This window comes from Garra rufa, chromosome 7 (assembly GCF_049309525.1).
Source record: "Garra rufa chromosome 7, GarRuf1.0, whole genome shotgun sequence".
NCBI classification, from domain to species: domain Eukaryota; kingdom Metazoa; phylum Chordata; class Actinopteri; order Cypriniformes; family Cyprinidae; genus Garra; species Garra rufa.
Genome location: NC_133367.1, coordinates 44,306,443 through 44,318,271, shown reverse-complemented (window position 1 = coordinate 44,318,271; position 11,829 = coordinate 44,306,443). Strand labels below are relative to the sequence as shown.

The following is an 11,829-nucleotide window of genomic DNA, read 5'->3' as shown; positions in this document are numbered from 1 at the left end:
CAATGAAAAAGATTATTATTGTGTACATAATATTAAAAAAGGCCTACATTTCATATTGGATATTCTCATGCTTATTGCTTTCTTATGCACACTGTTTTTTTTTTTTCAGTTTTTCAGTTTTGCTTTTGAAAATGATCACGTTCAGCAAGGAGGGAAGAAGATAGAAAGGGGGTGCACAGAGACTCGTTTGGGGAAGATCAAGGATCAAAGATGTTATGCTTCATGTTGTTTTACTTAAAGGCAATAACTGTGAAATTGCTGGTGCAGTGAAAGTAACATTAGCCCAGGTACGTGTGTTGATGTTAGCTAATGGCAGCTGCTTCTACTAGTCACTGAGGTATATATACATACACTGAGGGTAAGAGGGCAACAAACAAATCCACTACTACGGAAAACATATTTCTGTAACTTCTGTACTTTTTACTCAAAAAATTATATTAACTGAGATGTGATGATACTCACTGTAGTTTCTCTAGTTTACAGTGTGGATCCTCCAGGAGAGAAGAGAGCAGCTTTAGTCCTGAGTCTCCTGGTTTATTATCATTCAGATTCAGTTCTCTCAGGTGTGAGGGGTTTGATCTCAGAGCAGAAATCAGAGCAGCACAGCCTTCCTCTCCAATACTGCAGTCCCACAGCCTACAGAGAGTGAAGAACATGAATGATCTCTGAGATTGTGTTTAGGCTAAAGGGAATAAGAGTGTTTGTCTGTGTTTTTGTATGAGCAAAACTTGTCGGCACAAGCACAAGAAAATAATTGAAATGCAATCTCAGGAGTTCATTGTGCATCTTTGTACTGTTTCTCTTTTACTAGCAATAGGCAGTCGAAGGAGTTAAATACTTTGAATAAATATCTCTCAATACAATTAAAGACCTTTCAATAACAACATGACTACACTCACTGTAGTTTCTCCAGTTTGCACTGTGGATCCTCCAGTAGAGAGGATAGTAGCTTCACTCCTGAGTCTCCTGGTTTATTATAGCTCAGATTTAGTTCTTTCAGGTGTGAGGGGTTTGATATCAGAGCTGAAATCAGAGCAGCACAGCCTTCCTGTGTAATATGACAATTGGAAAGACTGCAGAGAATATACAGAAAAAATAAAGATGAGGTGACAGTGCTTGACATATTATCAATGTTCCCTTATTTTTTATTTTATTTTTTTTTCTTGCTGAGCAAAACTTTTCTCTACTGGTCAGACATGTCAACCAGACCTGTAAAGCGCACACACAAAAAGTGTGCAACTTTTAACATGTGCTATTTATATTTTATTTAACCCTTGATGTAACTTTCTCAAGAGGCATTGCCTAAAAATCTTTCACATTTTCCCTAGTTTTAATATCAAAGTATTACAAACCTGTAAAGGCACCTCAACTTTACACAATTGGATGAATCTCTCTTATCAAACATGCTTGATTCAACTCATCAGGTCATTAATAGAGTGCTTTAAGATGTTAGCTGACTGTTTCAAATAAGGAAGACCTCAAAATGTACAGAAACACTGTAGAGAAACACAGGCCTATAATGCATAAAAGAGTCAATAAGACAATAAGTCAATAAGACAAGGACACTGTAAAATACTCACTCAGCCTTTCTAGATGCTTTGATCACTGGCAGCAGCCTCAGAAGACATTCTTCGGATGGATCATATTTACTCAGTATAAACTCATCCAACTCTTCTTCTGAGTTCAACAGCACAAACACCAGAGCCGACCACTGAGCAGCAGACAGTTTGACTCCAGAAAGACGACTGGCACCTGTTCTGCTCAGATATGTTTGGACTTCCTGCTCTAGTGAACGATCATTGAGTTCATTCAGACAGTGGAACAGGTTGATGGATTTCTCTGGAGATGGATTCTCCCTGATCTTATGTTTAATGTATGCAGCTGTTTCCTGATTGCTTTGACAGCTGCTTACTGTCTTTCTCAGGAGACCTTGTAAAAGAGTCTGATTAGATTCTAATGAAAGACCTAGAAGGAATCGGAGGAAAAGGTCCCAGTGTCCATTCTCACTCTGTAAGGCCTTGTCCACTTCTTCTTTCAGTAAACTGGCCATGAACATATGATCTGAACTACGTGACCTGAACATGTTCTTCATTCCTGTGTTTTGTTCAGAAACGGACAGCAGCTTAAATAAAGCAGCAAGAAACTCCTGAATACTCAGATGAACAAAGCTGTACACCTTCCCCAGCTGCAGTCCAGACTCCTCTCTGAAGATCTGGGTACAAACTCCTGAGTACACAGACACTTCTCTGACCTTAATGCCACACTCTTTCAGGTCCTCCTCATAGAAGATCAGGTTCCCTTTTTCCAGCTGCTCAAAAGCTAATTTTCCTAGAGACAGAATAGTCTTTCTAGCCTGATCAGGATCAATTTCATATTTACCCTCATACTTTTGAGTCTTTAGTTTGGTCTGAAAGATCAGGAAGTGTGTGAACATTTGTGTGAGAGTCTTTGGAATCTCTGCATGCTCTGCTTTACCCATCATTCTCTCTAGAACAGTGGCTGAAATCCAGCAGAAGACTGGTATGTGACACATGATGAACAGACTTCTTGATGATCGGATGTGTGAGACGACTCTATCGGCCAGTCTCTGATCATTTATTCTCTTCCTGAAATATTCATCCTTCTGAGGGTCATTGAATCCTCGTACCTCTGTAACCTGGTCAACACACTCAGGAGGGATCTGATTTGCTGCTGCTGGTCGTGAAGTGATCCAGAGGAGAGCAGAAGGAAGTAGATTTCCCTTGATGAGGTTGGTCAGCAACACATCCACTGAGGCTGATTCTGTTACATCAGATAAGCTCGGATTGTTTTGGAAATTTAGCCGTAGTCGACATTCATCCAGACCATCAAAAATCAACATGACTTTGTAGTCATCATAATCTGTTGATTTAAATTCTTTGGTTTCTGAGTGAAGGTGGTTTAGTAAATGAACAAGACTGAGATTTTTCTGTATCAAATTCAGCTCTCTGTAAGGAAGAGGAAATATGAAATGAATGTCCTGATTTGCTTTTTCTTCAGCCCAGTCCAGAATGAACTTCTGCACAGAGACTGTTTTTCCAATTCCAGCGACTCCTTTAGTCAGCACAGTTCTGATGGTTTTGTCTTGTCCAGGTGAGGGTTTAAATATATCATTGTAGTTGATTGGCTTTTCCTGTGTCTCTGGTCTCCTGGACACTGTCTCAATCTGTCTCACCTCATGTTCATTATTGACCTCTCCACTGCCTCCCTCTGTGATGTAGAGCTCTGTGTAGATCTCATTCAAACGTGCTGAGTCTCCATGATTGGACATTCCTTCATTGATTCTCTGATATTTATCCCGTAGTCTGGATTTGAGTTTTTGTTGATACACAGGCATCAATTCTGAGCAAAGGTAAGAAATATGCATGATGTTTAGGAATATTTGCGACAAAATGTTCTTGATCAAAACATAGGCAAAAATCTTATGATCCAGAGCTCTTACTGGTCTGTAGTCTGTTAGCGAGGTCTGTCTGGTTCATCTTCCTTAGGAAGTGCAGTGTGATCTTCAAAAGCCCCTCTCTGATTCTGCTATGACCCTCATTATCATAATGGTCTCTTTCAGAGCATTCTGGGTAATCTGGACTCAGTAGTCTCTTAAAATCTTTTAGCTCACTCTTCATCACTGAGATGATTTTCTTTTCAAGCTCCTGAAATCAAATTAATTATTCAAACAGTGAACTTTCATTTAATCGCAAACTGTGTTTATTTGTAGTTTATTGCATAGAATGAAAACTAATATATCGCAACTGCTAATAACTTATACTGAATCCTCAGATATCAGTGTCTAAAGAGATACTTAAGGTTAAAAGTGGGGGTTTGATTGACTGGCTGCTTGCTAACATTATGTTTGGGCAACAGTCAGGTGACATAAATTCAGCTTTTCTACTTCAGTGGACATTGATAAGCTTTGTCATGTGTTATATGCTACTTTACATGTATTAGGTGAGTGGGAAAGTGAATTTGAAGGTAAGAGTAGGTATGATCATAAAATTATACAGAAGGATTTACAGATTTCTTAATATCTCTACTAAGAGGCATATTGTGTTGGGACACAAACACTCAAGCAAACACACATGTACATGCAGACACACACACCAACCTTGAAAATGAGGTCCAAGTTCTTCTTAATTGTATATGATTCTGATCCCTTTTGTTTTTCACTAAATTAAATGTACAAGCGTATAAATGTATTTAATGCACATAAGTAAATTAATTTCACAGCAAAAAGGCCAGAGTTAAATTAACTCTCGAGGGAGTTTATTTGAGTCCACTCTCAAGAGTGTCAAGTGTTCAAATCTGACAGCTAAATTAACACTGAAGCAGAGTTAAAGTTAATGAGATAATTAGTGATTAATTAAGTGATGATTAATCATTATTGGAGACACCTGATGTTAACAAGCAGAATCACCAAAGGAGAAAATCACATTTTTTAAGAAACCATTATAGTGGTCAGTGTTTGCTTTAGTTGGGGTCTCGAACTTAACGTTTGTAAAATCAGATCTTGTTTGGCTGCTGTAGCAGTGTTATAACAGCCAAACAAACTGGACTTAAAGTGATCATGTTTTCAAGAAATCTTTTAATAACTTGTTTTGTGATGTTCAGAGTTGATCTGTTTATCTGAATATGTCATTTGTCACCGTTGCTGAGATTCATATGCTGGTTCTTGATGTCTGTGTGTGCCTAAAAAAGTAGGTTTCGACTTGTGAAAAATTCTTCCAAAATAAATTATAAAGAAAGATGGACAGGATCATTTGTTGTGGACTCATGAGACTAAATATTTACAACAGTTATTTGACTGAACTCTTTTAGAAACTCATCTCTGAGTTACAGCTCCTTTAAAGGAAAACAACTCAGAGATTTGAATCTAAATTGAGCTCATTGATTCAGGTCAAGCAACGATCACTTTAAAACATAACCTTCTGATGACTTGCCTGGTTGTTTCCCCCCAAATTAAGCAGCCCAGCAAGATCTAATGTTAAAGATGTAAGGGTCAAGAGCCCAACTAATGAAAGCACTGACCACTTTAATGGTTGCTTAAAAAATGTGATTTTCTCCTTTGGCGATTCTGCTTGTTAACATCAGGTGTCACTTAATTAATAGCTAATTATCTCATTAACTTTAACTCTGCTTCAGTATTAATTAAACACTCTGATTTTAACACTTGACACTTTTGAGAGTGGACTCAAATAAACTCTCTGAAGAGTTAATTTAACTCTGGCCTTTTTGCTGTGTATATATGTATTATACCATAAACTAAACAACACCTCAAATCAGGAGATGTATCTCCCAAACTGAATACAAGTGGAGGATCCATTGACCGGTCACTCTTCATGGACACACAGCTGGGTTCAGGAGATTTATTCTCACACAGGCTGAAACACATCAGCAATATAAACAGTGATAATCTCACTCTGCTCTCAGAAAAACATTCTCACTTTTACATTTTAAACCATTATGTGTTATTTTGTGTGTTTTTACACAATATTAACATGGAAACATTAGTTAATAGTTAGTGTTTAATATAAGAATTCATAAAGGTTTCTGTTATGTTAGTTTTAACACCCCAAACATGCATGTTTTAAACTATTTTATGCTTGAAATGGCTGCAATTATTGTTGCTAGGAGGAGGCACCACAGAGTGCATGGTGAAAGGGAGAGGATTTTTCCCCACATGTATTAATTTATTTGGAATTTCAGAAGAGGACATTATTCAAACATATCGCTTGCCAAGCCATGTTTTTTTTTTATTTACCACATACTGTGGCTTCTTTATTCTTTATTGTGATGTTGGTCGATTTGTAAATTAGATGTAGCTTTAGATCTGTGTTCTTTAATTTATGCACTGTTAATAAATCGCCTGCAGCAATTTACCCTCCCATTGGCACTGTTTGGAATTGCATTCTCGCGCTCATTTGCCCTGTTTAGTAAAACTAATATGTAAAACATAAGTTTAGGTTCTCTAACCTTTTGACTGTCTTTATCTTAGTGTCATGTTCTTTTGAAAGATTCATTCTGGAGGCCATGATTTCATCTAAAAGCCGATGCAGATGCTGATCCACAGAGTGAGTGATTTATCATCTCAGAATTTATCTGTCAAATCTGTCTCAACAGTCAGTCCACAGCAATGACCTGCACACATGAAGAGCAAATCATGTCATTATTTCCACATAATCAAAACATTTACATACAGCAGCACAAACTGAGACAAGCACTTCTTAAAATGAAGACAAGAAATGTGGATCCAAACAATTCACAGCTTTCTTTTTAAAATATGTAAATCGTATTATCATATTAATTAGGGCTGTGTAATTAATCGAAATTCAGTTTCAATTTCAATTTCAATTTCGGCTTTAAGCGATCATAAAAATACATTAAAAGCCAAAAAATACATTAAAAGCCAAATTTTACATGCAAATCAGCAAAATCATGTAACGTGATTTTATTAATTTATTTATTAATGTTTCCTTGATGTTGTGTTTTTAAAAGCGAGAACGAGAACTTGCGCTGTTCTGTGTATGTGCTTAGAGACGGAGTAGAACACAGATATGTAGAGTTATCTTTTAACTCAAGTCTAAACGGTCAAAAACACACAAAAATATTTCAAAATGAGGCGCTTGGTGATTATTCATGTAAACCCTTGTCAGTTATGTCTTGAATGATCATATACGGTTGAGATTGAAAATGCATGTGTAACAGTATATTGCGTCTATGTGGCTCTTGAATAATATTCCTTCTGCCGTCTCTGTGCTTAATACTAATAAAGCGGAAAAATATAAAGAGAAAACTCACTCACTGCTCTTGAAATGACTTTTGTAGTTTTTAAAAGAAACAAAGCATGTTTTATTATTTCAGTGACGACGCTCTTTTATTTTACATTCAAATAACTGCATAGTATTGTTAGACTACTTCATACTTGCATAAAAGTATTCAGTATTTAATTTTTTTTATTCATCTGTATCTTTTTTTCTGTTGTATTGTTATTTTTAAATTAATCACTAATATAAAGCTTTGGACTAAGTCATAGTCATGTTGACCAAAATAATCGTGATTTTGATTTTTGCCAAAATTGAGTAGCCCTGTTATTAATGTTGCACTCTACTGTAAACTAGTCTGGATTGTTTCTGGCTACCTAATATTGTCAAATTGTGACACTACATTTTTACCACTGTAAAAAATGAACATGAGCAGCTGTTGCTTTAAAAATGTACTTTTATCTAATTCTATCTGTAAATTCGAGTTTTGTTGGTACAGCTTACCTCAATCACACTTCGGTCTCATAAAATATAAAAAAAATTAAGGGCATTTAATTAATTCAACATACAATATTAAAAAGAAAAGCTCAGAATGAACTCAGTCAAGAAACACACACTTGCTGTAAAACATCTTTAGTTTAGTTAACAAAATACTACAATTTATCACTATGGCACACATTAATCAGCAAAGTAAAAATCACTATTGACAGTGCTACTCATCAGCACAATGGTAACCACTCAATAATAGAAAATCCTCTAAATGTCCAACACAACTGAACATTAACATAAACTAGCAACATTGTTCCCTTTTCTAAAAAAACGAAACACCTAAAAAACACTTAATCCTTAAATGTACTTTCTGAATGCAGTCCCTTTCAAAGCATGCTGGGAATTACAGATCCACTGCCCAGGGCTGCGTTTCCCAAAAGCATTGTAAGCTTAAGTGGATTGTAGCTCCATTGGTGGCAAAGGCTTTACGATCAACTTAGCTCAAAATGCTTTTTTCCCAGCATGCTCTGCAAATGATTGCATTAGGAGAGTAAATTTAGGGACTACATTTTATTAGATTTTTTTTCAGTGAAGGAAAGATGTTTATAATTTATGTTACTCTTTAATATTCAGTTTTATCGGACATTTAGAGGAGTTACTGTTACTGAATTTTGTAGTTACCATTGAGCTGAAAAGTTGCACTTGTGCTTAGGCTGTGGGCACTTAATGTTTGTTGTAGATGCTAATATTGACACTTCAATACGTAGTTCACACCACAGCGATAACATTATAGGGCACCGATATTGTTAGTATCACTTCCAGAAAGAATTTGTTAATGCTGATAAACAATAAAAAACTGACAGATAATCAGTCTTCATTCAAATTTAAGGGGCATATGCATTTGAAATAGCAGGCAAAAACACAACAAGAAGAGTAACGTAAAACATAAAGTTACCTCAGGATTTCAGTGCTAGTTTAGACAACTTCGTCTTGCCTCCTTTGAAGGTGCAGTAGAAAGGAGTCCGTATTGTTTTTATTCCACTACATTGACTACGTTAAAGGTTGTATCAGCGATTTCTAGCCTAAAACATAAAGTGTCAATTTCAGCTGACCTTTCTTCACGATCCGCTCGCTGCCTGCCCCATAAATTGTCTGTGAAAAAACCGCGTCTCTCTGGTCAGCCTAGGGTCCGAGATATGCCAAAAAAACAATCGGCGCTATCAACTATTCCACAGATAATCAAACAGTGTTCCAACCAATCAGCGTCAGGGGTTTGGTGTTGTGGACTTTCCTACTGGTGCAGGGATGTGAGGGAGGCGGAGCGAAAGTCCACAACACCAAATCCCTGACGCTGATTGGTTGGAACACTGTTTGATTATCTGTGGAAAGGTTGGTAGTGCCGATTGTTTTTTTGGCATATCTCGGACCCTAGGCTGACCCGAGAGACGCGTTTTTTTCACAGACAATTTATGGGGCAGGCAGCGAGCGGATCGTGATGAAAGGTCAGCTGAATTTGACACTTTATGTTTCAGGCTAGAAATCGCTGATACAACCTTTAAAGATCAGATAGAACGCTAAGTTTACTGTTTAGATGCTCTCGAAACGTGCGTGCTGAAGATGTCTATTTGACATCTGATAGGAAACACGTATTGCAGATGAGCAAACTACAGCTTGCAGATGTCTTGAAGATGTCAAATAGACGTCTCCCATGTGTGCTATTAGGGTCCTGATGAATGAACACCATGAAGTGGTCTTTCTTCGGCTTACTCAGCTATTACTAAAAAAAGTCTTATAAAGCAACTGCCACCATATTGCTTCAATCTTGAAAGAAAAATTGTGAATTGTCTTGAACGTAATATTGTGGCAAAAACATCGACATAATCTGTGATATTTATCCTATTGTTTACTGTGTTTATTTGTTTGGCCAGTGTCGTTGTGGGTTTTGGTTATTTTGCTGTTTTGCACTGTAAGGACCTTTGAAATAAATCGTGTGCCGAAGTGATATAGAAATGTAATGCGGGTAAGTGCTGCCTGGAACTACATTCGCCGTGCGTTTCCCTGAAAATAATGCACACCATTAGAACATTCGTCAGATTCAAGCATTCAACGGCTCCGTAGTATAAACTAGTTTTAAACATTTTTTTACTATAACTAGAACAATATTGTTTGCATGCTATCTTCTCACAGATTTAATTATACTAAACCTATTAATAAAACATAAAATCTATTTGAATTTGTCAGTTTTCTTATCAGAAGAAAACAACCAATATCTGCAGAGAGAGAGATCTCAGAAGACATCAAGGGTCAAGAGCCCAACTAAAGCGAACACATCACGATGGTGGCATCATTTTAACGCATAAAACATCAACATCTGATCCTCTGTAATTCTCGATAACAGCAGGTGTTCATCACTAATGCTCAATAATCATTTAATTAGTCATATTATCTCATTAAATTGAACTCTTTGATGACTTGGGATTTATGATTTGAACGTCCCACCTCTGGTATGTACCGATGAATAAAACAAAGCAGTTTTCTGAGGAGGTTTTGTGTCCTATAAATATTGTGTGCACATGCATAACTGTTACAGTCAAAGGCATGTTGTTCTTATTTGTGCATTAACCAAGTTGTGTATTAATTTGGTTCAATCTTTTCTCCCGAGGTTGAGGTCCGCCCCAACATACCTGCGTCCTGTTTATTAGGGAAGCTCTGGGCTGAATATGAGGCGAAATTTGAGGTTGTGTTGGCGGTTCTCCCTGTTTTCAGCGCATGTCCAGCACAGTCACCATTAAGTAAGGGATAATGTACAGGCAGCCGGTAGTTATCGCAGAAATAAGCCCCGACAGTGTGATCAGGACCCGACGCAAAGCGGAGGGTCTTGTATCACACTGAAGGGGCTTATTTCTGCGATAACTACCGGCTGCCTGTACATTATCCCGCTTATTACACGGCTACTTGCCACATAAGGAAAAAAAACTGGACATGAATATGAATTTGAAACCTTTTATTGGCATATTTGCTTTAAATTAACATTTTTATCCTTCCGCGGAGCGATATAGTACCACGTGACTAACATTCAAACTAGGTACGTTAGTAAGACAATTTAAATAGATTAATGTCGAAATTTTCCATTGTTAATTGTGGTTTTCCAGTGTTTGTCACAAGATGGCGCCAAACGGTAATCTTTGTTGGCACGGAGGGATTTTAAACATACAAGTAGTACCGGCTATGCGTTATTACTTTGGAGCGGTGATTATTTGAAAAGAACGAACGAAGAATGTCTCAACTGACCAATCAGAATCAAGCATTCCAAAGAGCCGTGTAATAAGCTCTGTTATGAGCACGACACACTCGTTGAGAAACTCTGTATGTACCCCGCTGTCCAGCCACTGTTTATGAAGAGCTGTTTTGTGTTTATTTTGATGTGTTGTTGATCAGTGAGTTTGTTTGTTTAGTTTTGACGTATTTTGCTTCAGTTTAGTTGATTTAACTTTTCGTTATATTTGTTGCCTGCTGCTGAAAGTGACGCAAGCTGTTTGGGCCATTAATAAATGGTCTTTGGTCTCACGTGTCCTTTTTATGTTACTTAACCCCTTCCTGAATGAGCACTTTAGAAGTAGGTTTTGTAACATAACTTAAGAATTAACATTACATTTGACACTGATCACTGTGTGGATAAATAGGGTAAATATTGTTTAACACACGATTTTTTTTTCACAAGTAATCAAAATCGTTTTAAGTGACTATACAGTCCTGGATAAATTGTTTGGAGCACACCTCAAATTCTCTGTGGACTAATGATAAAATCAGTTGATTTGAGAGATCATCTTTCAAATTTTGAATTGCTTAATTTTCTGACCTGAAGCTTAGGAACTAATTTATAGGTTGCTATAACTAACATTATGTTGCTTACCTGAAAACGATGTCTATAAGGCTGTCTTGATTTCCTTGTAAGCTGGACTCTGGACCTCACAGTAACAGATTTCATGCAATAAAGCAATAAATATGCAAAGGCTTCTCTGCTCACCAATTCTTAGTCCCACCTCCCTCTTCTTCTCTTTCTCCTTCTGCACCAGGCTCGCTAAGTTTACACAGAGTGCTAATATGTCTCATAAGGGAGTGTAAATTGTGTTTTTTTTTCCCTTTCATGTTTCCCACTGTCCAAAAATCATATTTTCAACATCTTTGTCACACATTGAAATGACATCCACTAAGCAGCCAGACTTTTTTTTTTTTTTTTTTATGTGTTCTGCATGTCCAATACAGATGTTCATGGAACCGATCTGTACCCTCTCAAGTAATTGTTCCCTTTCTTGAAAAACACATAAAATAACACTTAATCTCTAAATTTACTCTCCTTTCAAAGCATGCTGGGAACTACAGACCCACTGCCCAGGGTTTCCAAAAAGCATTGTAAGCCTAAGTCTATCATCTAGTCTATTGGTGGCAAAGGCTTTACAATCAACTTAACTCAAGATGCTTTTTTTCCCAGCATGCTTTGCAAAGGACTGCATTAGAAGAGTAAATTTAGGGACTATGTTTTATTTTATGTGTTTTTCAGTAAAGGTTA

The 11,829-nt window shown here is 37.0% G+C and overlaps 1 protein-coding gene across 1 annotated transcript; it reads right to left on the bottom strand.

Moving 5' to 3' along the window:
* Window positions 1-458: 458 nt before the first annotated feature.
* LOC141338643 (NLR family CARD domain-containing protein 3-like) lies at window positions 459-6,137 on the bottom strand. The gene is made up of 7 exons (XM_073844243.1): window positions 5,983-6,137; window positions 5,283-5,390; window positions 4,118-4,178; window positions 3,461-3,665; window positions 1,581-3,360; window positions 900-1,073; window positions 459-636 (listed from the first exon to the last, which is right to left on the bottom strand). The coding sequence occupies exons 1-7, from the start codon at window positions 6,039-6,041 to the stop codon at window positions 459-461; spliced, it is 2,565 nt and encodes an 854-aa protein (XP_073700344.1). The 5' UTR covers window positions 6,042-6,137.
* Window positions 6,138-11,829: the final 5,692 nt, after the last annotated feature.